This window comes from Poecilia reticulata, chromosome 5, assembly GCF_904066995.2.
Source record: "Poecilia reticulata chromosome 5, P_reticulata-male-v2, whole genome shotgun sequence".
Classification (NCBI taxonomy): domain Eukaryota; kingdom Metazoa; phylum Chordata; class Actinopteri; order Cyprinodontiformes; family Poeciliidae; genus Poecilia; species Poecilia reticulata.
In genome coordinates this window covers 16,528,194-16,551,512 of record NC_088834.1, presented here as the reverse complement: position 1 = coordinate 16,551,512, position 23,319 = coordinate 16,528,194, and the positions used below count along the sequence as shown (strand labels likewise).

Below are 23,319 nucleotides of genomic sequence, written 5' to 3'. Positions count from 1 at the left end.
AACATAAAAAGTAAAAAATATAAAAATTAACATAAAGTGCATTCCCTCCCCCCTCCCTAAAAGAACACTAAACCCCAGGGCTCACTCTATCTACACACATAAAAAGAAAAATTTGCTTTACATGTCACAGTATTTGATAAGATGTAGGAAGGGAAACCAAATATCCTTAAAGTCTTCAAGCTTTCCTTTTGTTAAATATGTCAGCTTTTCCATCGCCAGGTTGTTGCTCAATAATTTAATCCATTCATTTATCTTTGGTCTTTCTGTGTTCCTCCACTTCAGAGCAATCATATGTTTAGCCTGCAAAAGGCAAAAACTCAAGAGCTTCTTTCTCTTCATAGGTCCTTTAAATCCATCTGGAAAAATGTGCAATAAGCAAAGTTTACTGTCCACTGGAACATCCTGTTCGATCAAACGAGAGATGTACATGATAACCTCCTTCCAGAAAGTTTGAATCTCAATACATTGCCACATACAATGGAAAAGAGTACTCTTATCTATATTACATTTAACGCAGATATCAGGAATATTTGAATTAAAATGGTGAAGTTTTACAGGAGTGATATATGTTCTAAATAGCCATTTGTATTGTAATAGTCTAAACCTTGTGTTAATAGTTTGCGTTTGTGCCAATAGACATGAGTTATTCCATTCATTCTCAGAGATTTCGGTTTGCAGATCAGCTTTCCAGGCTTGTAAATATGCAAGACTATTTTCTTTTGAAGCTAAAAGTAAAATATTATAAAATTTGGAAAGTAGGCCTCTACTCTGATTATGGTGAACGGCTACATTCTCTATGGTAGTGAGTGGAGGTTCAGACGTAGATTTTAGTGAGGTGAAAATAAAACTTCTAATCTGTAAATACTTAAAAAAATGCTTTTGGGGCAGGCTGTACTTATTTACCAGTTGTTCAAAAGTCATCAAAACTCCTTCACTATAAAGGTCCCCTATTTTATTTAAGCCTCTATTCATCCATATTCTAAACCCCCTGTCTGCTCTTCCTGGTTTGAATCTGTTGTTTCCCCAAATAGGAGACAGGTATGAGATTTTGGACACCTCATCTAAACCCTTATGGGAGTGGTGCCAAACTGATATTGTGTTTTTGAGAAAAGGATTTTTGGTGGTTTTTAATAGATGTTTAAGTTCAGCTGAGTAAAAATAGGATGTCAAAGGTAATGTTACCGAGTTGTTTTCTATTTGTACCCAACAAGGTATGTCACCGGTTGAAAAATAACAGGAAGCAGCACAGAGTTGCGCAGCACAATAGTACAATTTAATGTTCGGCACTCTAAGCCCACCTCGATCGTAGGGCAGATAGAGAAGAGAGAGTCGCAATCTGGACCGTTTATTGTTCCATATAAATTTGTACAGTAACTGAATCCATTTTAAATATTTTCCTCCTAGGCCGAATCTTTTAAGGGTATCAAAGAGGTAACTCCATTCAATCCTATCAAAAGCTTTTTCAGCATCTAATGACAGAAAGGCATGGTCCATAGCAAACTGTTTTGCATACAATATATTAAGTAATCGGCGGGTATTGTGAAAGGCTTGGCGCCCAATAACAAATCCGTTTTGGTCATTTGAGATTAAATTAGGAATAAGCGTTTCAATCCTTCGAGCCAAAGCTTTGCATAGAATTTTTGTGTCACAGGACATTAAAGAAATGGGTCTATATGAGTCCATTTCTGTTGGGGGTTTACCTGGCTTCAACAAAAGAGAAATAGTCGCCAAACGTAAGGATGGGGGCAGGGTGCCTTTTTCATAAGATTCATTGAACGCTTCGAGTAGATGGGGCAGTAGTTTATCTGGAAATTTCTTGTAAAGTTCAATTGGTAGGCCATCGGGGCCGGGAGCTTTACCAGAATTCATGTGGCTTAGAGCCATTTTAAGTTCTTCAACACTCAGCTTTTTATCCAAATCTTTCCTACTCTCTTCTGACAGGGTTGGAAACTGAAGTTGGTCGAGAAAATGTTTGTTTATTTGTGTTACCTGGATATTGTGATGTATACAAATTTTAATAATATTTTGCAAATGCATCATTTATACTTATTGGATCCACCAGATTCTCACAATTATTTGATTTGATTAAATTTATGGCCCGATTTGTCTGTAACTTTTTAAGCCTCCAAGCTAAGAGTTTTCCTGCCTTCTCACCCTGATCGTAATATGATTGTTTTAACCACAATAGATTAGTTGCTATTTTGCTGGTAGTGAGCTCGTTATATTCTGATTTTAATAAAAGAAGTCTCCTATATTTGTCAGTGTCATTGCAATAATACAACTGTTCCTGCAATTCTTTGATTTGTTTTTCAATGTTTTTTAATTTATTTAAATGGATTCTTGATTTATGCCTAGTATAGCTCATTATTTCCCCCCTTATATAGGCTTTAAATGCTTCCCATTTTATTGATGCATTAGTTTGGTTTGTATTAAAATTGAAATACTCAGTTATTTTCTCTTCAAGAAATTCCTCAAACCCTTCAGACTTAAACCATTTAGCTTGAAATCGAAATGGCATTGAAGACCGAGAATATTTTGGTAATTTTAATGATAGAATAACTGGAGCGTGATCAGAGAGTAGAATGGCTTCATACCAACATTTTTGAACTGTAGATAATAGACTAGAAGAGACCAGAAAAAAGTCTATTCGCGAGTAAGTTTTAAAGGTGCTTGAAAAGCAAGAGTACTCTGTTTTATTTGGAAAAAGTTGTCTCCAAACCTCCACTAAATTCAGGTCTTTCATATATTTCTTGATGGTTTTCCTGGCTTGTTGGTGGGACATAACAGAACTATTTGAACGGTCTACTGCAGGATTTAAAACACAATTAAAATCTCCTGCAATTATAAATGGACCATTATAAGCTGACATGGTTAAAAACAAATGTTGGTAAAAAGCAGGATCATCACCATTGGGGGCATATAGACACACAAGGTTGACCATTGTAGAGATTATAGTCCCACTAAGAATAATAAATCTCCCTGATGGGTCACAGTATTTATTTTTTAGTTCAAATGGAATTGATTTGTGAATCAGTATTATGACTCCCCTAGCATGGGTTGTAAAGCTAGAGGAGAATACCTGACCAGGCCACCTAGCTCTAATTTTATTCACGTCTTTTTCGACCAAATGTGTCTCTTGCAAAAAGCATATTGTAGTTTTCATCTGTTTGATCCTGCCCATTACTTGTTTAAGCTTGACCATTTTGTTCAGACCTCTAACATTCCAACTAGATATGTTAATCACAGGACAAACAGACATAAATTGTGTAATTGGAGATGTAAACAAATAAAGTACATTGGCCCCTTCCTATTCTCTCATTCAGGTAGTGTAAAGTCCACAAAAATACAGTATCCAGAGTGAGCCCTATAACCCAAACCTCCACATATTTCCCCAAACGAAATGTGGCGTTAACCCCTTCTGAATAATGAACTTGGGTTATATGAAACGTTGCAGCCACTAAGTGGGTAACGTAAAAGTCTGCACGCATAGCGATGGTCATGTATAGGTTGGCTGGCATAAACAAAAAAAAATGCTCTGACCAAAATATCAATAATTAACGTGAGATTTGCCAACATTGCAAAGTTGTAATAAAGAAATATTAACAGTGTTCATGCTTGCACATATAGAAACAAAACGTTCTAAGAATACAGTTACTTTATGGAACCATGCCAGAAAAAGAGCGGCGAATACATACTAAGTCTTGGAGCTGTCCTCAGACTGCGAGCTTATTCCATCAATATACTTTTCAGCTTCTTCCACGGATTTGAAGATCCGACGTTTGTCATTATGTGTGATGATCAAGTGGGCTGGATACAGGATGCCATACCGAACTTTAAGGGCACGAAGCCGGATTTTCACGCCATCAAAGCGCCTTTGCAGCTTGCGAGTCTCGGCCGAGAGGTCAGGGAAGAAGGTGACGCGGTGGTTCTTGTAGTGTACCTCCTTCATTTTCCTGACGGCTTTCAGAGTTGCTTCCCGGTCCCGGTAGCTCAGAAACGTCATTAAAACAACCCTTGGAGCCGCAGGATTGGAGGCAAGGGGCCCAATCCTATGGGCTCTCTCCACGCAGCGGGCCGAGGTGAAGTCCTCACCTAGTGTCTTCGGAGCCACTTCTCCAAGAAGCCACACAGATTCGATCCCTCGGATTTTTCAGGCAGCCCGACCAGTCTCAGGTTGGAGCGTCTGCTCCTGTCCTCTTGCTCCGCAACTCTGTCACAAAGCACCTCCACTGTTTTCTCCAGTGATTTAACTCTGCTTTGAAGGGAAGTAACATCATCCTCTGCTTGTGAAATTCGCGCTTCTGTTTCCCCAATTCTTTCAGTGAGCGATTGTATATCCCCTTTGATATCCTTAATTGCTTTCAGCATATCAGCGGAATGCTTGTTCATATCCTCCTTCAACAAACTGATTGCTCCGAGAATATCACTGTTGGTCGGCGCTTCTTGAGCCTCATCCAAGTTAACCGGCGCTGCCACGTTAGCATGAGCTACATTAGCCGCATTCACTTGTGGAGTCGTTTTGGTCGGTTGTTGAACCGGTTTGGCATTTTTCGGTGGCATGATGCCCAGTAAGCGTTTTCCCGTTAGCAAAACAGGCGAAATTACCAATACTGGTCTGATTTACGGATTAATTTAGAGGATTTAGTAGCGAGCCATCCGCACACGCACCTTTCACTGAGACGCCATAACCGGAAGTCAATAGAAACACTTCTTCATAATCAAATTGAACCAGTGTTTATTAGGGCTAATTATTGATCAATTAATTCACATTTATGTAAAGCACATCATTTATGCTAACTTCATGTCAACTCGTTTTCTTTTTTCTTACACATTTATCGCCATCTAGCGGCTGGATCAAGTACAGTTGTGGTAAAAAGAAAGCACACCCCGAGTCAAAATCATCCATTTTTTAAACAATTCACAAAACTATTCAAGTCTCAGTTTAAATACATAACTTCAAACACGTTGATATTTAAAACTTAAAAGCAAAAATGCACATACCAAAAAAATTCTACAAAATACAGAACCATTTAATAAATTAGAATATTATTAAAATATTTTCTCAGTAACTCGGTTCAATAAGTCAAACACATTACAAAGACCAATTACAGACAGATTGATGTGTTCAACTCTATTTTAGTCAGTTTTACATGAATGAAAACATGACAAAAAAATATTTAAAAAACAACAACATTTTAATACAGAAAATATGAGCTTAATAAAAAGCATGTTTAACACCTGCTTAAATGTTATTTTTAACAGGTACTTTTAATCAGACCAATCAGCCTCATTGGACCGTTTATTGTAATTGATTTAATTTGACTTTATGTTAGCAGCGTACTCTCCTATCAGACTGAATCTATATTACAGTCAAGTCTGAGTAATGAGACGGATAAAACATATTGATAAAAAAAACATGACAAAGTTGCCATTATTGTGTTAAATACGTCTTAGTGTTTCTTTTTCAATGCTGATTGCTGCAGCTGTGAATAGATTTACAACCCTTGCTTAGCGTACTTCAGCTTTTTTCAAAATATATTTCTACAAAATGATTAACTTTCTATCACCGCTGATTTAAACAAATGCCTAAAATGCCACATCAAGTCCTTTCTGGCAGTAAAATCTGTGGTATTGTTTAGTTTTTATATTAACCATTGCTTGTATTTCTCTTGATCAGCAACACATTTTGTCACATTTGTGACTTAATTTTACTTTCTACTTTGTTTTCAGCTTTATATAAATGAAGTCTGAGATCTTCTGTTAACCAGCCTGGTGCAGGTGGATGCATGCACACAAAAATGTCTTCGTTTCCTTCAGGTGCAAAGTCTAAAGTTGCAACTCAAGCACATTTTGCTCAGGGGAGTTGATTAATCTCCCGTGTTTCATTAACACACACTTTAATCTCCCTGAGGCTGAAAACATTGTGATGCTTTATGGTTTTTTATGGCCCATTTGGATGTAAAATCATGGGAAGGTGAAACCAAAAGGTCAGTTTTCTGCTATGATGTCACACAAATGATTTTCTTCAGGCTTTGCTGCAATGGAAAGATATAAATATATCCAAGCTGATTGATTCCCTGATGCTTAAGTTATATGTGCAGTTTTCTTGGAAGGCTGATTTGGATTTTCTCAGTAAACATTCACAATGAAGGTGGAGCTTCATTTGGGGCGAGATGCTCCTGACATGAGTCCAGAAATTAAAAAATTTAACTCAGTAGATCAAGACATGGAGCAAAAGGCAACAACCAAACTTGTTGGGAAAGGACTTAGCACACTTCTGCCCGATGCACTGACCGCCATCCACATTATTCTGGTGGCTTTCGGAATTGTGGGTAACATCACTGTGTTTAGAGTCACTGGAAAGAGTGTGATGGTGGAGCGCAGCACGAGACATCACTCGGACATTATTATCGTTAATTTGGCCGTGTCCAACCTCATGGTTTTACTTTTGAGGAACGTGTTGCTTATCTTTTCGGACCTGGGCTTCAAGGTATGAACTGCTTACACAAACATCTGATGTGCTGCTCAAAAAACTAAAAACTATGGATGGAAAAGAATAAAAAAAGCGTTTTGCTTGTTGAACTAGCTCTCATTTTGCACATAGAATTTCTTTCGGTCCACTCACTGTTAGCAGAAATGTCATTGTATCTGGACTTTAAAGAGCTTCTTTGAGCTATTCTTATGGCAGAGTTGATTCATTTAGAGGAAAAACTGTCAACAAATCTTAAACAAAATGACTTGATGCAAAAGTTTAACCTCATCGGATATTTTATCTACTCCATTTAAGGTCAAAATTATAAATACAGGTTCAAATTTATACATTTAATGCCACTTTTAATGAATGAAATGTCCCCTAACAAACTGCACCAGGAGCACACTTTTGTTCTTCATTGATCCTTAAAGCCAATCAATTTGACGTAATTTCAAATTCCTCAAAAGAAACACTGGGTTTTAAATATATTCTCAATTACCAGGGATAACACTGCATCTTTACATTTTTATTCTTATTTGCTCTTTTTATCTTTTAGTACCTTGTTACTTTCAGTAGTTTAGTTTAATGTCACAATCTTAGTTAAAGAGTTTATTGAATGAAATGTTTTAAATCAAATCAAATGTTATTTGTTTAGCACATTTCAGCAACAGGCCAGTTCAGAGCGCTGTACATCATAAGGACACAAAAATCAACAATTGAAACATTGTTGTTTCAAGGACACCTGGAAAAACATTTTTCCGGGTGTCCTCATTACACGTCAAAATGTTGGTTATTGTTTCATTTAAGGTACTTGTCTAAAGGATAGATCCGGAAGTTTATTCCATATTTGTGATGCGTAGAAGCTGAATGCTGCTTCTCCAGTATTTGGTTCTGGTTCTGGTTCTGCAGAGCAGACTGGAACTGGAAGTTGGTGTATGTTTGTAAGTAAATTCTTAGATTTTGGAGAGAAGTTGTCTGTATTTATTCTGTGTATGTGCTGGGCTTGGTGTGTGTGACCTCGTTTAATCTATTTTTCTGTAATGCCACACCTGACCTGGCCAGTATTCATAACTGAACGATTGAAAGCTGGCTGGATATTATTTCCTGATAATTAGGTGGTGCCCCGTCTTGGTATTTTGATCTAAAATACTAACTTTAAGAATTTCCTTTGGTACTTAGTATTAGCAATCCATAGCCAAACAAAACCTATTGCTGCTCCACATTGTAGTTCCTATTTTAAAGAGTGGGTAAAAGAACCAAGCCTCCCAAAAATCTGAACATAAGGATATAAACTTGTGATTAAATAAAGATATTTGCTGACCAGCAGAAAATCTGCTACAAGTAATTAAAGGTCCGCACTTCCTTCAGGCTAATGGTGCAAGGAGTAAAGATGCAAAGCAAGCACCTTTTCCTCAGGGGAGTTGATTAATCTCTCGTGGTTCATTAACACACACCTTAATTTCCCAGAGGTTGAAAAAAATGTGTTGCTTTATATCTTTCTGTGGTTAATAAGGAAGTCAAGCCGTCGGTAGGTGGAACCAAGAAATACATTTTTAGCTGTGACGTCACTAGAAGGAGGTTCTTCAGTTTCAGGAAAAACAAAACCCCAAATCTGGTTGATTCCCTGATGCTTAACTGAGTCTCAGTGTTCTTGGAAGGCTGATTTGGACTTTCTCAGTAAACATTCACAACAAAGGTGGAGCTTGATTTGGGGCGAGATGCTGACATGAGTTCAGAAATTCAACATTTTACCACAAGGACTGAAATTATGGAGCAAGAGACGACCAAAAAACTTGTGGGAATGGGACTTCGTACACCTTTGTCTCCTGCACTGACCGCCTTCCACATCATTATGGTGGCTCTAGCAGTTGTGGGTAATATCATTGTATTTGGAGTCATTGGAAAGAGTGTGATGGTGGAGCGCAGCACGAGACATCACTCGGACATTATTATTGTTAATTTGGCCGTGTCCAACCTCCTGGTGTCTTTTGTCAGGAACACACTGCTTATCATTTCAGACCTGGGCTTCAAGGTATGAACTGCTTACATAAACATCTGATATATTGATAAAAAAGTAAAAAATATGCATTGGAAGCAATTCATGGAAAAATGTTGTATTTGTTGAACTAGATCTCATTTTGCACATGCAGTTAAAGTCAAAGGTTTAGAAACAAACACAGTGTATATGATATTTATTACCTCAGGGAATACAAGTATGTGCAATATGGTGCATACACATACAAACAATTTTAAGATAAAGTAAAAACATTATTTATTTATTTATATGTATTTTATTGGAATAGCAGTACTTAATTTGCTAAAAAATACTTATTTCTGATATAAAACCCCAAAATGTTTTCAGTTTCAACCTGGTTTTGAAGCTAGTTTAGCTTGTAAAAAAGAGGGGTTCTCCAAACCAGTATATTAAGCTTTCTACACTAATCCTTATTATTTTGTAAAAATAAATGTGAGGTTATTGGTCCATTTTTTTACCCATACCAAGCTTGAACACTGTTAAAATCTGCGAGTAAATATCTCTCCGAGTGTTACCTGCTAACAAAAACGTTGCACTTCCTTCAGGTTGATGGTGAAAGATGGAAAGCTGCAACTCAAGCACAATTTGCTCAAGGAAATTGATTAATCTCTTGTGTTTCATTAACACACACCTTGATCTCCCTAAGGTTGAAAACATTGTGATGCTTTGTGGCTTTCTCTGGCCCATGTTGGAGATTGGCTCATCAGTAGGTTTCACCATCACCATTTTCGGCTGTGATGTCACAGGAAGGATCTTCTTCGGGTTGTATATATTTGTGGTATTCTTGGGAATTCACTTGATTTGGACTTTCTCAGTAAACATTCACAATGTAGAGGGAACTTAATTTGGACCGGAATGCTGACATGGGTTCAGAAATTCAAAATTTTGAAACGACTCAAGATATGGAGCAAGAGACAACCACTAAGCTTGTGGGGATGGGACTTCGCACCGCTGTTTCTCCCGCACAGAGCGCCTTTTACATCATTTTGGTGGCTCTGGGAATTGTGGGTAATTCTATTGTGATAGGAGTGATTGGAAAGAGCATGATGATGGATTGTGGGCCGGGACATAACTCGGACATCATTATCGTCAATTTGGCAGTGTCCAATCTAATGATGTCCATTGTGAGGAACTTGCTGATTGTCATTTCAGACCTGGGCTTCAAGGTATGAACTCTTCAAATACGCATCTGATGTGCTGCTCAAAAAACTAAAGTAAGTTTGGGAAGCAAACCACTGAAAAGTGTTTTACTTGTTGAACTAGCTCACATTTTTACTTCATGTCATTATATCTGGTCTACAGCTTCTTTAACCACCCTTTTTTCAGTGTTGATTAATTTCAGAACAAAAACTGTCAACAAATTTTAAATACAGTAACTGGATGCAAATGTTTAATTTAACTGGAAATTGACTATTCCATGTAAGTTCAAAATTATAAATACAAGCGTGAATTAATGCACCCTTTATAAAGTTACTCAAGACACCGACTCTTTTGTAGCCATCGACAAGCTTCTGCCACTGTTCTGAGTTCATATATTTGTTATCTCCTCTTTCCAGAGCTGGTTTATGTGTCTTTGTTGGTTTCCTGACAAGGACGTCACATTTTATTACACAGATTCTTCAAGTCAGATGAGGTTAGGAGCTATACTCCTGGCTTAATGTAACTTTTATGTTCAAATGGTTCTGTGTAAATGCTGAATTATTTCAACCGTTTGACCCAAACTGCCAACCTTTAGATTAAACTAAATCTGTTGGGATGTTCAAAAACAACCCAGGGTCCATCAGTCCATCAGAAAGCAACTGGGACAACAGTGTCACTTGTCCAAATTAAAGACAGTACTACACTGCTGTGGACTGAAAAAGTGTCATTAATTGTTGACGTGGCAGGAGGTAGACAAACTTTAAAACCAAACCAAACTAAAGGCAATATAGGGTAAAAAGACCAAAAGGTACCAAGCATAAGGTTAGAAAACACAACCATCTGACAATAACTGGAAACCAAAGCAGGTAGTTGATTGCACAAATTCAGAACAGCTGATACCAAATAAACACAGATTGGGAGACAGATTTGGTGGCGTGACCTTTCCTGTTTCATCCACTGCCCTTCAGTCGACAACGTTGTTTTTTTATTTTTAAGCAGTTATGAGGCACAGTAGCAAAACACTAGACGACTGCTGCGCAAGTTACTCAACAGGTTGTTGCTAAGTAACCAAAGAGGGAGTTAGTTGCTAGGTAACCAAAGAGTGAGTGAATTAGTTGATTCCACCAGCTTTGCTTAGCTGGCTATACTATTTCCTCTGCCTAAGTCCCCCAGAATGCTGTGTGGTTCTGGATCAGAGTTCAGTTAATATTCTAATTTTCCATCAGACATTCTATTTACTGATATTGATCACAATTTATATTGTTATTGATTTATTGTCCATCGGCCCTCTGATCTCAATGCAGAGTGCGCTCCAAGACATGAAAACACACAAAACTCACCCAATCAAAATATCTCTTTTCCAGCTGTACTCCTCCAAAGGCTGGTGTCAGTTCCTGATGGGAGTCTGGGTCTGGTTGCGGTCGGTCAACGTGTGGTCAACGTTCTTCCTCAGCGCGTTCCACCTCTACACTCTGAAGCGCGTGGCTCCGACTATTGGTCACCTCCAGAGGCCGTGGAGCACCTATAGGACTCTGCTGCTGAGCCTGGCCATCATGTGGATTTTAAACCTTCTTTACTCCATTCCTGCTCACATTTTCTCCACCAGTGGCAATGAAAACACCACAGAAGTGAGACAAACACAAAGTTTGCATGTTTTTCCCAGGCATTTGTAATCTTTGTTCAGGAAGCAGATACAGTAACAGACACACATATACTCAACATTGAAAGACAATCACACAATTGGTAACTGAAACATTATTTTGTATCAAAAATTAAAACATTAAACATACCTTACAAGAGAGAAAATCAAGTTGGTGATTATCGTCAGTTCACCAACTTCTTCCCCTATACATTACATAAACTACAATAAAAAACCTTAAACAAACTACAGAGCAATGGCTCCCAATGAGCAGTTAACAGCAGTTAACAGTTGTAAAATTAAATATCTCTAAAATGCACATTAATTATAACACCGAAAAACATATACAAAATATTGCAAAATTACACAAAAAGTTATCTGCATAATTAAATTTGTTTAAAGTATGTGTTAAAATACTTGTAAAGAAAAACACAGTTGATTCTGACAGTTAAAAATAGCAATAGGAAAGGGGGAGGAGCTGCCAGTCACCGGTTGCTATGGTAACCACCAACCGTCAACAGCAACATAAAAATGTCAGGAGAAAATAACTTTTTGACTACGCAAAATAAATTTGAAGAATAAATAAACCAGCTTTGACAAACTATAATACTATTAAACTAAAACCCTGTTATACAAATGTGGGCTATTCTCTCCAGCTTCTCCAGAAATCACAATCCAAAAACATGACTTTTGTTCATTTATGAAGATATATTTTCACAATTTATTTCTACATTTATAAATGTCAGAGTTCCAAACTAAATATTTAATTAACAAGCTAAATATTTAGTCTACAAACTAAATATTTAACTTTGAATTAAATTTTTGGTTCCTAACTCTTAAGTCTGAGCTAAATATGTGTTCAAACTACATATTTAGCTCCAAATTAAATACCTATTTTGCTAGCTAAATATTTAGTTCCAAACTAAACATTAGATGTTTATTTGAGAACTAAATATTTAGTTTGCCAATTCAATATTTAGCTTCCTTACTAAATATTTAATTTGAAAGTTAAATATTTCATTTGTAAACTAAATATTTAGCTAGTGAATTAGCTGACATTTAGAAATTTATGAATGACATGGTGAAAGAAAGAGTTTGCAAAAAGAGACCACAACCCAGAACGATTACCTGGATATAAGCAATGGACGGATCATGTTTGTAATTTGCATTTCTTCTTCTTCCTCATCTGATCTCAGACTCTCATGTTGGTGAGCAGCACAACGCGCCCCCTGCTGGGCTGTGTGTGGAACTTTCCGTCAAACTACTCCGGCCTGGCCTACGCCACCACATCCATGGCGATCCATGAAATATTCCCAATCATCTTGATGGCGGTCACCAACATGACGTCTCTCTACACTCTCTACACCCACAGCCGGTCAAGGAGCTCTGTTCAGGACGCACCTGTTTTAAAACGAGTGCCAGCAGAGAGGCGAGCCGCCAAGGTGAGACAGATCCTAGAGTCCAAATACTGTTCCAAGAGTACTGGAACAGTATTTGTTCCAAAGGTTTATTTTCCATCTTCTATGGATGAATTTATTTTCTTTCCTAGGTGATTCTTGCTCTTGTCTTGCTTTTCATCGTATGTTGGGGAACCAGCATCATCTCTCTCAACTATTTCAACTACAACCGAGGCTCCTCAGCTGAGTTTCTGCTGGTCATCGCTCGCTTCGCAAACATAATCTTCATCGCCATGTCGCCGGTTGTTCTGGCAATCGGCCACCGCCGGCTTCGTTCGTGCATGAAGTCTTCTGTCTCTGACTGACATTTTCTGGGTGAAGAGCAACATGTGGTCCTTTAGGCCACAAAACACTCCCAGTAAATACTCCATCCACCTGCTGTTCAAAGTGTTTGTTAGAGTGGATGCAATGCCTCGCAAAATTATCCAAGCTTCTTGAATTTTCTCACATGTCTTCATGCTTAAAGATGAAGATCTGATATATGGGGCAAATGTGTTTTGCCCCTTCTTTGCTGCATTGGCCGACAGGTACAAATGAGCAGCAAGCACCGGAATGATGCAAACTCAAAAACACACAAACACAAAAAACCCACAAATGCACTAGAAAAATGCTGCAATTTTTGTAGAAAAAACTACAATGAATAACACAAATCCAAAGGGAAACTACAGCAATCACAAGAAATAGAAGCAAAAGGGAAAATGCAGAAAATAGCAAAAATGAATAGTATGAAAAATGCTGTAAACTTGCTATATAAAATGGAAGTTCTTTTTTGCTTGCAGCATTTTTCTGATGTTCTTTTTCAAGCAGGACTCCTTAAAACTACATGGCATTTATTAAGCATGTTCATTAGGTAGAAATTGTCCAATCAAAATCCATCGTAAATCCAGTTGAGATGACAACACTTGAGCTATTCTGCAAAGGAAACCGGATAAAAATTTCAGTCTTCATGTAGACAGTAGAGAGATCAGCCCTAAGACTTGCAGCAAAGATGGTTCTGCAAGATACTGACTCTGTGTGTAAAAACATTGAAAGAGTGAAAATACTCTTGCGAAACACTCATCTTTTTGACTCATGGAAATGAGTGTGTATTTGCTGCGTGGTGATTTCTTTTTAATTTATTATGTGGCTTGGTTGATTACAAAGGTCTTTCAAAATCAGTAAACAGCTCAATTTAACTAACCTTAATATTTAAACAAAAGTTATAAATGATGATCTCATTCAACAAAGTGAATAAACCAAAGATAAAAGTAACGTCTTGTAGGACAGTTTCTGATGTGTCTGATTATTTTTCTTTATATTTTATGATTTTCATGTGTAATTTAGCTACTGGAAAATTTGAGCGAATCAACATGATGGTTTTTGAATCAATCACACAGGATGAACCTCTCATTTTGTTTCCCACCCCACACAACCAAAAAACAAACACACCCAGCAGTGTTCACGATGCAAGAAAAATTGTAAATTTGCATATTTGTAACTTTTCTGAACCCTTAAAAACAAAACAAAAAAAATTCTTAACACACTAAACTCTCCCATTAAACTGGGAAAGTTTTGTTCAGTTCTTTTTTTTTAACTGAGATAAATCCACTCCACACTCATAAAATGTCCAAAATAAAAAGCAACAGAAAACTTATTTTTGGCAGAACCTTTTATTTTTGGGACAGTTTGTAATCCCTCACATTTTGTGCCGCCCTGGGTGGAGAGCCGTATCACCCAAATGAAATCCACTACTAAGCAACAATATGTGCAAACAATTTGTACAGATGATATGAGAAATGTATTTGTTTTTGTTTGTTTGGATTCAAATAAATTAGTTCCAATGAATAAGTTAAAGAATAACAAAGTCATTAAAAATGACATGTGATTCTTGATTTACCCAGTGAAGGAAGAAATATTTTACCTTCACTATCTGTGTGGTAAAACTTTGTCTTTGACCTTTTTAACCTTAACTTCTTTCTGAGCAACAAAACTGGTTTGTTTTCTGCTCATTTGGGGGAATTTTCTCCCGCTTTCAGCCTCCTGGCTGTGAGGGACGTTGGTCCACAACAGAATCATGCTCCTGATTTTCCTCCTCAGCTTCCCGTGTCCCAGGGCCACCACAAGCGGACTGAATCCCACAAACAGCGAAGCAGAGAAGTGGGCCACGGTTAGCAGCCCCTCGGCGTGATACCCACCGTTGTGGTTGTAGTAGGTCACCGCGGCAACCTGCAGGACCCAGCAGACCACAAAGAGAGACACCAGACACATGATTACATGAGCGGCCTTACGCTCAGTGGACACGTGTTTGTCCAGCTCCCCGTGGCTTCCTGACTCCGAGGTAACGGCTCGGATGTGCTTGGCCAGGGAGTGAAGCGTCGCCAAGTTGGTGAAAACCATCACCACCAGCGGCAGAATCTCGTTGAGCGCAAGAGAAGTGGATGCAAAGGCCAAGCCTTGTCGGTCGCTGGGGAAATTCCAGACGCAGCCCAGCAGAGGCCGAGTGGTGCTGCTGATCACCATCAGCTCCACAGTGGCGTTGCTTTCAACGTGAGAGGTGAACAGCAGTGCCGGGATTGAGAAGGCCAGGTTTGCGCCCCACACCAGTCCCAGCACCACCCACACCCGCCGCCGCTCCCTCTGCAGCGTTAGAGGTCCAAAGCTCACGTGTTGTCGCCTGAGGGTGGTGCAGTGGAAAATGCTGAGCGTCAGCGTCACCCAGCAGCCCACGGCTCGCCACCACACCCACAGGAGCATGAAGATCCTGCACCAGCCCAGAGACAGGGACACGTCCAGGCCCAGGTCGGACACGAATATGGGCACGGTGCGGAAAAGAGAGATGAGCAGGTTGGCCAGAGACAGGTGAACCAGGATGGTGTCGGAGGGAGGGAGTCTCCGAGACGGACTTTCCAAAGCAGATTGAAACACCTGAGAGGAGAAAGACAACAGCCTGGAGTCAATCACTGCAATAACACAACATTATTTTTGTCTGGTTTCTAATGGAAATATCTTAGTTCACCTGAAATAAAACAAAACTAACTTACAAGTAATTCTTCAGCAAGATACATCCACATATCTTGCTGAAGAATAATCTGTTCAGTACAGATTATTCAGGTGGATGCGAACATATAAACCGGCTAAATGAATATGATCTTGTTTTCTTTGCATTATTTGAGGTCTGAAAGCACTGCATCTTTTTGGTTATTTTAATCATTTTTCATTTTCTGTAAATAAATACTATAATTTCATGTTGTCACTAGTTCGTAGAATAAAATAATAATGTTCATTTTACTCAAACATAGACCTATATAAAGTAAAATCAGAAAAACTGATCATTTAACTGGTCTCTTATTTTCCCCCAGAGCTGTATATAATAATAATAATAATAATAATAATAATAATAATAATAATAATAATAATAATAATAATAAATTTAATTTATAATGCACTTTTCATTAATAAAAATCTCAAAGTGCTACATGGTGCAGCTAAAAACAGATAAAATCAACAATTGAAAACAATAAAAAAAAATAAAAATTAAAAACAACTTGACCTATATAACCTTGATTTAAGTTTTTTTTTAAATCCAGTTGAAAAAACACTTTTTCATCAATATTGACAAATTATTTACTTAAAACAAGCTGCTATATCTTACTCAAAGGTTTCTTGTTTTGTCTTATTTAAAGTGTACTAAGATATTTTCACTAGAAACTAAAACAAAAATGCCTGGTAAGATTTTGTGTAAAAAAAACCTCCTACTCATACACTAAACAGATATTTGCTCTCTCACCACATGGATGACCAAGATGTTTCCCAAAATCCCAGACAAAACCAAGAGGCCAAACAGAATAGCGTCTACAGTGAGAATCTCTGACATGGCGTCATCCTTTCCTTTCAGACTCGGGTCAGAGGGGTCACGCACAGTGAGCTGCTCCCGACTGCCGGACTGTTTTATACGAGTTCATACAGACAAATGATTAAATCCATCACACATGATAAATCTCTGCTGACCATGTTCACGGTCCAGTTAATCCAAAACATCAACATGTCCCATGTGATACAGACCAACAGAACTGCTGCATCATCAAGTTTAATCACATTATTTACACATGAAGTAAAAACTAATGTTTATGTTCAGTACTTATCTGTTTAGTTTACTCTATTTTTAACGTATTCACAATTCAAATGCCATAATATATTTTGATTACTTTTTGTTTGATAATAATCTTAGACAGAAGTAATTTATTTAATCCTGCCACTTTTCTATAGATAGATAGATAGATAGATAGATAGATAGATAGATAGATAGATAGATAGATAGATAGATAGATAGATAGATAGATAGATAGATAGATAGATAGATAGATAGATAGATAGATAGATAGATAGATAGATAGATAGATAGATAGATAGATTTTATCTTATTTTAAACTGACTTATGTCTTTACATTGCTTCAGCTCAACATTTAATATGTTCCACTCCACACATTGATAGACACTGTTTTTTTTATCTTTTAATACAGACTCTTTGTTTTTCTATTTGTTTTTATTTATTCTGTTTAAGAGTAAAGAGAGAGAGAAGTTAATTCAGCCATGCACACCATGAACCTTCATCTCACAGGTCCAGGAAGTGAACAAACAAATTCAGCATTTTTTCATGTTAATCAGCCTTTCATTCTCTCCCTTGGTACTAATTATTCACTGAGCTTCCAGTGGGACACGGTGATGATATCATGGAATAATCTTAAATAAGCACTGAAGTAAAGAGCAATGAAGCATTTCACCACAATTTAAATATTTCCATTAGAGGTCATTATTAATGAGCAGCCAAGATTTCCTCCTTAGAAAGGAGCTGATACAGCAAACATTTTAAAGAATATATATATATATATTTTTACATGTATTTGCACGGGCTGCACAGTGGCGCAGTTGGTAGAGCTGTTGCCTTGCAGCAAGAAGGTTCTGGGTTTGATTCCCAGCCTGGGGTCTTTCTGCATGGAGTTTGCATGTTCTCCCTGTGCGTGCGTGGGTTTTCTCCGGGTACTCCGGTTTCCTCCCACAGTCCAAAAACATGACTGTCAGGTTAATTGGCCTCTCCAAAATGCCCCTAGGTGTGAGTGTGTGTGTGCATGGTTGTGTGTCCTGTGTGTCTCTGTGTTGCCCTGCAACAGACTGGCGACCTGTCCAGGGTGTACCCCGCCTCTCGCCCGAAACGATAGCTGGAGATAGGCACCAGCAACCCTCCCGACCCCTGAGGGACAAGGGTGTTAAGAAAATGGATGGATGGATGGATGGATGTATTTGCACAACTAACGCTGCACATCATCCTGAACACAACATCCCTAAAACATGGTGGTGGCAGCATTATGATGGATGGAGCTAAATGCAGAGCCCCAGAGCTAATGTAGCAGTTTATATTGATATATATTGAAGTATTGAAAAGGTCCAGTTAAAGTCCAGACCCGAATTCAACAGAGAACTGCGACTAGACTTCATAATAGATGTTTACAACATTTTCATTTATTTCATTAGTGACACAAATAATCCAACAATAATCCAATATTGTTCCCACAATGTACACTTTACTGCAGAAACACATTTATATTATGTGCCAGTTATAAGAAAAAGACAATTTTATATGAAGCCTCATGAAGCACAAGAATTAAATAAATGAACAAATAAATATGAATTACAAAAATTGTCAGCTAATAGTTAACTGGAGTACAGACTGAGAAAAAGCAGTTTGATGAAAAATCTGTATATTCAGCAGACATTATGCCAAAACTGTACTAAATATTTGTATCTGTATGAAAATATTTACATATATATATATACATTTAAAATAATTTTAAAAAACACTGTTTCTAGCTCCAAACTCTCAAGCTAAAAACTCTAAGTGAAAAGGTTTTAGCTTCCTTTGTTCAAATTCATTAAAGAAATGGCAATTAAATGTTTATTTTATTGTTATAAAATTAAATAAATTTTTAATTAAATAAAAAAGTTATTGGATTATTTGTTCATTTGTATCTTTTTAATTATTTCTACTACTGAACTAAAAAAAAAGCTTAAGTGGTAACATAAAAAAATCAGTGTAACGTGGCCATTTTTATCCTATCAGCTGATTAATGTCAGAATAATCGATTGCTAAAATAATCGTTAGTTGCAGCCCCAACTTAATTTACCTCTCTCCACTTCTAAATGTATAGATATGTATTAAATGTGTAAGAGAATAAAAATAAATGTACTTTGTTATTAAAGAAAACATTCTTAAAAGTCACTTTTGTTCAGAAGAGTAGCAGCTGCGTTTCCAGGAATCTGACCCACACCTGGAGCACTGAGTGGGACGATGACTCATCGTCCAACTGCTGACGATGACTCCAAATATTTCACGCACGCACCCACGCTCTCCAGCACGCTGCGGCGAGCGCTCCTGCACGTGCACCCTCTCAAACAGGCATCAAAGCCATTTACGTCAAGCCAGACAGGAAGGAGAGAGCGACTCCTCTGTCCTGCAGAAACACGTAAGTGGTTTGCACACAAGGAGTCACTTTGATCCGATTTCTAATCGCCTTATTCATGCGGGATCGCTTTAAATGCACCAAATGCGTTTTCTGTTTCAGATGAGAGGGAAAAGAAGAAGAGCTGATCTCTATGGCAGACCTCGGCTCGGATGGTTGTGCCATCGCCCATCCGGCGGTCCACTGTGAGCGAAAATAATTCAGCTAAAGGACGAGAGATGACGAGCCACCGCCGAGCATCGCTGCTCGCCCTGTCGGCGCTCCTGCTCTTCGCGTTAACACACCAAACGTCCTCATCCTCAGCAGCAGCATCCGAGGGGAGAGGCGGGAATAACAACCGGAGTCATGACAGCAGGCCGTCATTTCTGATTAAAGACAGCAGCAGTAATTCCTCTGTCGGTGCGCTGAGACCGAAACCAGACGAGGAGGCGTCACCGATCTGTGCCTACAGGGTGATAGAGGGGGGCATCTGGGGGCAGCTTTGTTTTCGACGCACGTTGTTCGGGTACAGATGCAACAAGGAGGACTGCAGGACGCAGGTGACTTTGGGGAACCTGGTGGCGAACCTGCTCACCAATGGCAGCGTGCTGTTACAGTGGAGCCACGATGGAGACAATAAGACCAGACAGACCCCTCCCGAGCAGCCCGCTGGTTCTGGGTCACATTTAACTTCTCCGCCGCGGTCGGTGTTCGGTGAGCGGCGCCACCAGCGCGGCGGGTTCGAGCTGAGCTGCTGGTGGAACGGCAGCTACACCCAGTTCGAGTGCGCCGGCGTGCAGCTGGCGGCGGGCTGCAGGGACTTCATGATGTCCGAGCTGCATGAGAACATCCCGTACCGAATCTGCCTGCGGGCCCCGGCCCGGTCCGGCCCGCGTCGAAGAGCGGAGCAGCGGGACTGCGTGGAGTTCACACTACCGCCGTCAGGGATGCAGGACATTGTGATCGCCATGACGGCGGTAGGGGGCGCTATCTGTGTGATGCTGGTGATCATCTGTCTCCTGGTGGCCTACATTACAGAAAACATCATGAGCCCCACTACACAGCACACCTACTCCTACCGCACTCACTCACGCCACTGACGGGACTAAAGAAGCTAAATATCTGCATAAACACGTCCCACAGTCATCGTTACAAGGTAGTTATTGTTCAGCGAACAGCAGAGGTGCTTCTTAATAAATTAGAAAGGCAATTTAATTTGGAAAACAGTTAAACTAATGTTGGTGATAATGGCATACAGCTAAGAAAACTCAGATATCCTGGAAAACAGGGATAAGCCTCAAAAAGTAATTCCTTAAAAAAAGCATGCTGTTCACAGAATACAATCCAAGAATATTAATGGAAAGTTTCATGGGGGAAGACAATCAACAACAACAACTTCAGCCTTGAAAAGATGGTGAAGCTCACCAGTTTAAGAGTTGGGTCAGATTCATAAGAGCCACCACACACAGACCAATCCAGCATTTAAACAGAGACATCAGACTAGACTGTTTCTTAGGTTTTCCTTCTTCCTTTTTAAAATAATACCTGGAGGAAGAGCTGGGAAACTCCAAATTAAAGCTGTTTTGAATCCAGTGTGAAGTTTCCACAGCATAGCCATGCCAGGAAATGTCAGAGTACTTTATGCTTCCTTATGTTAACAAGTTTCATGTTAATGTTGATTTCACTTTCAGGACTTTTCACCTCCCCACTCTGCCAAAAACTGGTTGAATTATAATGGTCTTACTGGTCAGCAAAAGCATCTGACTGAGAATCTATGCATGGAGTAATGTCAATAGGACAATGGGAGACAATAATTTAAAAATCCCCTTAGTTTGGCTTTATGTACAATCAAAGTTTTCTCATTGAAATTTGAGTTTTTGTTTGCTGTAAGTCAACATCGTCAAAGTAAACAAAACTAACCACTTATGATACAACAGTCTATGAGTAATAAATCTGTAAATGACTTTGATTTACTAAAATATCTAAATATCAGCAAAAATCTAATATATTAAGATGCACCTCATCATTTTATGACCTAATTGAAGCACAATTTGCTGTGGCTCTGCAAATAACACGCTTTTTAAGCCTCTGCCAGGGTGCACTGAACCAAAATTACTGATAAACTGTGTTTAGTACACTAGTTTACTGCGTCATTTTGTTGCTCCATATTGCCTCTGGTGTGCCATCAGGCCGCGTTTCTACAGCAATACAAACAGCCTCAATAAATGGCTTAGGGTACATAGGGTACATCTGAGAGTGTGTCTATGTTGGGAAAGAAGTAAATATAACCTATCTAAGTTTGATTTATTCAGTCATCTCTGGTTTTTGCTTGTAGGTTTGCATACAATGTTTGTAAAATCTGTGAAGGGCAATAGAAAACAGCGTGCAATCTCTGAATACTGTGCCAAACGTCTTTTAGCTAGAATCCCTTTTTTGTCCCGCTGCCTGCAAATAAAAAAACTATGGGGTACTTTTTAATACCACACAGCTGTCTTTATTGTTCTCCTTGTGTAACTGGGTGCGTGCATGTGGCAACGTCTTGTGCCATCCAGGTTAAATAAAAATATCTTCTATTGAGTGCTAAAAATACCTGAACCAGAACATGAGCCAGCATCAACAAAGAACAGCTCGAGGCCTGGACCTGAAAATTACTCTTAAGGTTCTGGAAAATACTTCCAAAAAAAGGTCTGAGCTGGCAAGGAGCATTGACCATCTGAAAGAAGACAAAGTCAGCAGTGAATAAATGGTACCATGAAATGGTATGCATGATCTGCAGCGATGCTTAAGTAGATAACATGTTTCAAAATACTATTCCCATGGAACACAGGAAGCAAGGTTTCCTAGCAGAACATTAAAAGCATCACACTGCCACCAGAACATGAAAGAAACTAAACTAAGTGTCGTAGGCTATTAAAACAACCAGGGTTTCAATAACAACTCACCAGAATCACATGAATGCAGATTTATTATGTCAATATGATAAATACATAGATTTATTTATGTCAATATGATAAATACATTACTCTTTTAATTTGAATTTTAAAGTAAGTTAAATATCTGAGAAACGGAATAAAGTCCTAAGCAATAATTATACTTAATAGAAACAAATTAATAGAAGCAAATAAAGAAGGTGGGCTGCACAGTGGCGCAGTTGGTAGAGCTGTTGCCTTGCAGCAAGAAGGTTCTGGGTTTGATTCCCGGCCCTGGTCTTTCTGCATGGAGTTTGCATGTTCTCCCTGTGCATGCATGGGTTTTCTCCGGGTACTCCGGTTTCCTCCCACAGTCCAAAAACATGACTGTCAGGTTAATTGACCTCTCTAAATTGTCCCTAGGTGTGAATGTGTGTGTGCATGGTTGTTTGTCCTGTCTGTCACAGACATCAAACTAGACTGTTCCTAGCACTGTGCAATGATTAATACTTGAATAATCCTAATGAATTAATAGTAATTAAAAATAATAGTGGATAAAAGGCTTCAGAACATTTATACCACAGCAGGTATGGAAAACCACAAAAGCAAAAATTAAATCACATACAAATCTATTAATCTCTTCATGTTAAATAAATAAAAAGTATAACGTTTTATTTAAGTATTTATGTCAGCTTGAGTCATGCAGAGCTGAGCTGATCATTTCCATAGCAATGATCAGAAGCAAGGCATTGCACCAGAATGCCTTGCTTCTGGTGCAAGGCATTCTGGTGCCTTGCATTCTCATCAGTTCAACATCAGTTCAACTGATGGTCATCAGTTGAACTGATGAGCATCAGTTGAATGCTCAGTTCAACTGATGAGCTCAGTTCTGAACTGATGAGCTCAGTTCAACTGATGAGCTCAACTGATAAGGTTGAGCTCAACTGATAAGGTTGAGCTCAACTGATAAGGTTGAGCTCAACTGATGAGGTTGAGCTCAACTGATGAGCTCAACTGATAAGGTTGAGCTCAACTGATGAGGTTGAGCTCAACTGATGAGCTCAACTGATAAGGTTGAGCTCACTGATGAGGTCATAGATGATATTATGTACATCACAGTAGATCAAAGAAGTTCTGATGCTTGAATGCTGGAATCTCTAAGCATCAGTCAGGATCCAGACATTTCTTGGAGTT

At 38.7% G+C, this 23,319-nt stretch overlaps 3 protein-coding genes across 3 annotated transcripts; 2 read left to right on the top strand and 1 right to left on the bottom strand.

Annotated features, from left to right (window-relative positions):
• Positions 1-9,341: 9,341 nt before the first annotated feature.
• On the top strand, positions 9,342-13,121 carry LOC103465163 (olfactory receptor class A-like protein 4). Its single transcript, XM_081607160.1, has 4 exons — positions 9,342-9,673; positions 11,012-11,275; positions 12,483-12,728; positions 12,836-13,121. Exons 1-4 carry the CDS (start codon positions 9,371-9,373, stop codon positions 13,046-13,048), a joined length of 1,026 nt encoding a protein of 341 aa, XP_081463286.1. The 5' UTR covers positions 9,342-9,370; the 3' UTR covers positions 13,049-13,121.
• Positions 13,122-13,258: 137 nt separating this feature from the next.
• Positions 13,259-16,952, bottom strand: ora4 (olfactory receptor class A related 4). Its single transcript, XM_008409777.3, has 2 exons — positions 16,510-16,952; positions 13,259-15,647 (listed from the first exon to the last, which is right to left on the bottom strand). The coding sequence occupies exons 1-2, from the start codon at positions 16,594-16,596 to the stop codon at positions 14,649-14,651; spliced, it is 1,086 nt and encodes a 361-aa protein (XP_008407999.1). The 5' UTR covers positions 16,597-16,952; the 3' UTR covers positions 13,259-14,648.
• Positions 16,953-19,121: 2,169 nt separating this feature from the next.
• fndc10 (fibronectin type III domain containing 10) lies at positions 19,122-21,699 on the top strand. Its single transcript, XM_008409776.3, has 2 exons — positions 19,122-19,240; positions 19,340-21,699. Exon 2 carries the CDS (start codon positions 19,390-19,392, stop codon positions 20,314-20,316), a length of 927 nt encoding a protein of 308 aa, XP_008407998.1. The 5' UTR covers positions 19,122-19,240; positions 19,340-19,389; the 3' UTR covers positions 20,317-21,699.
• Positions 21,700-23,319: the final 1,620 nt, after the last annotated feature.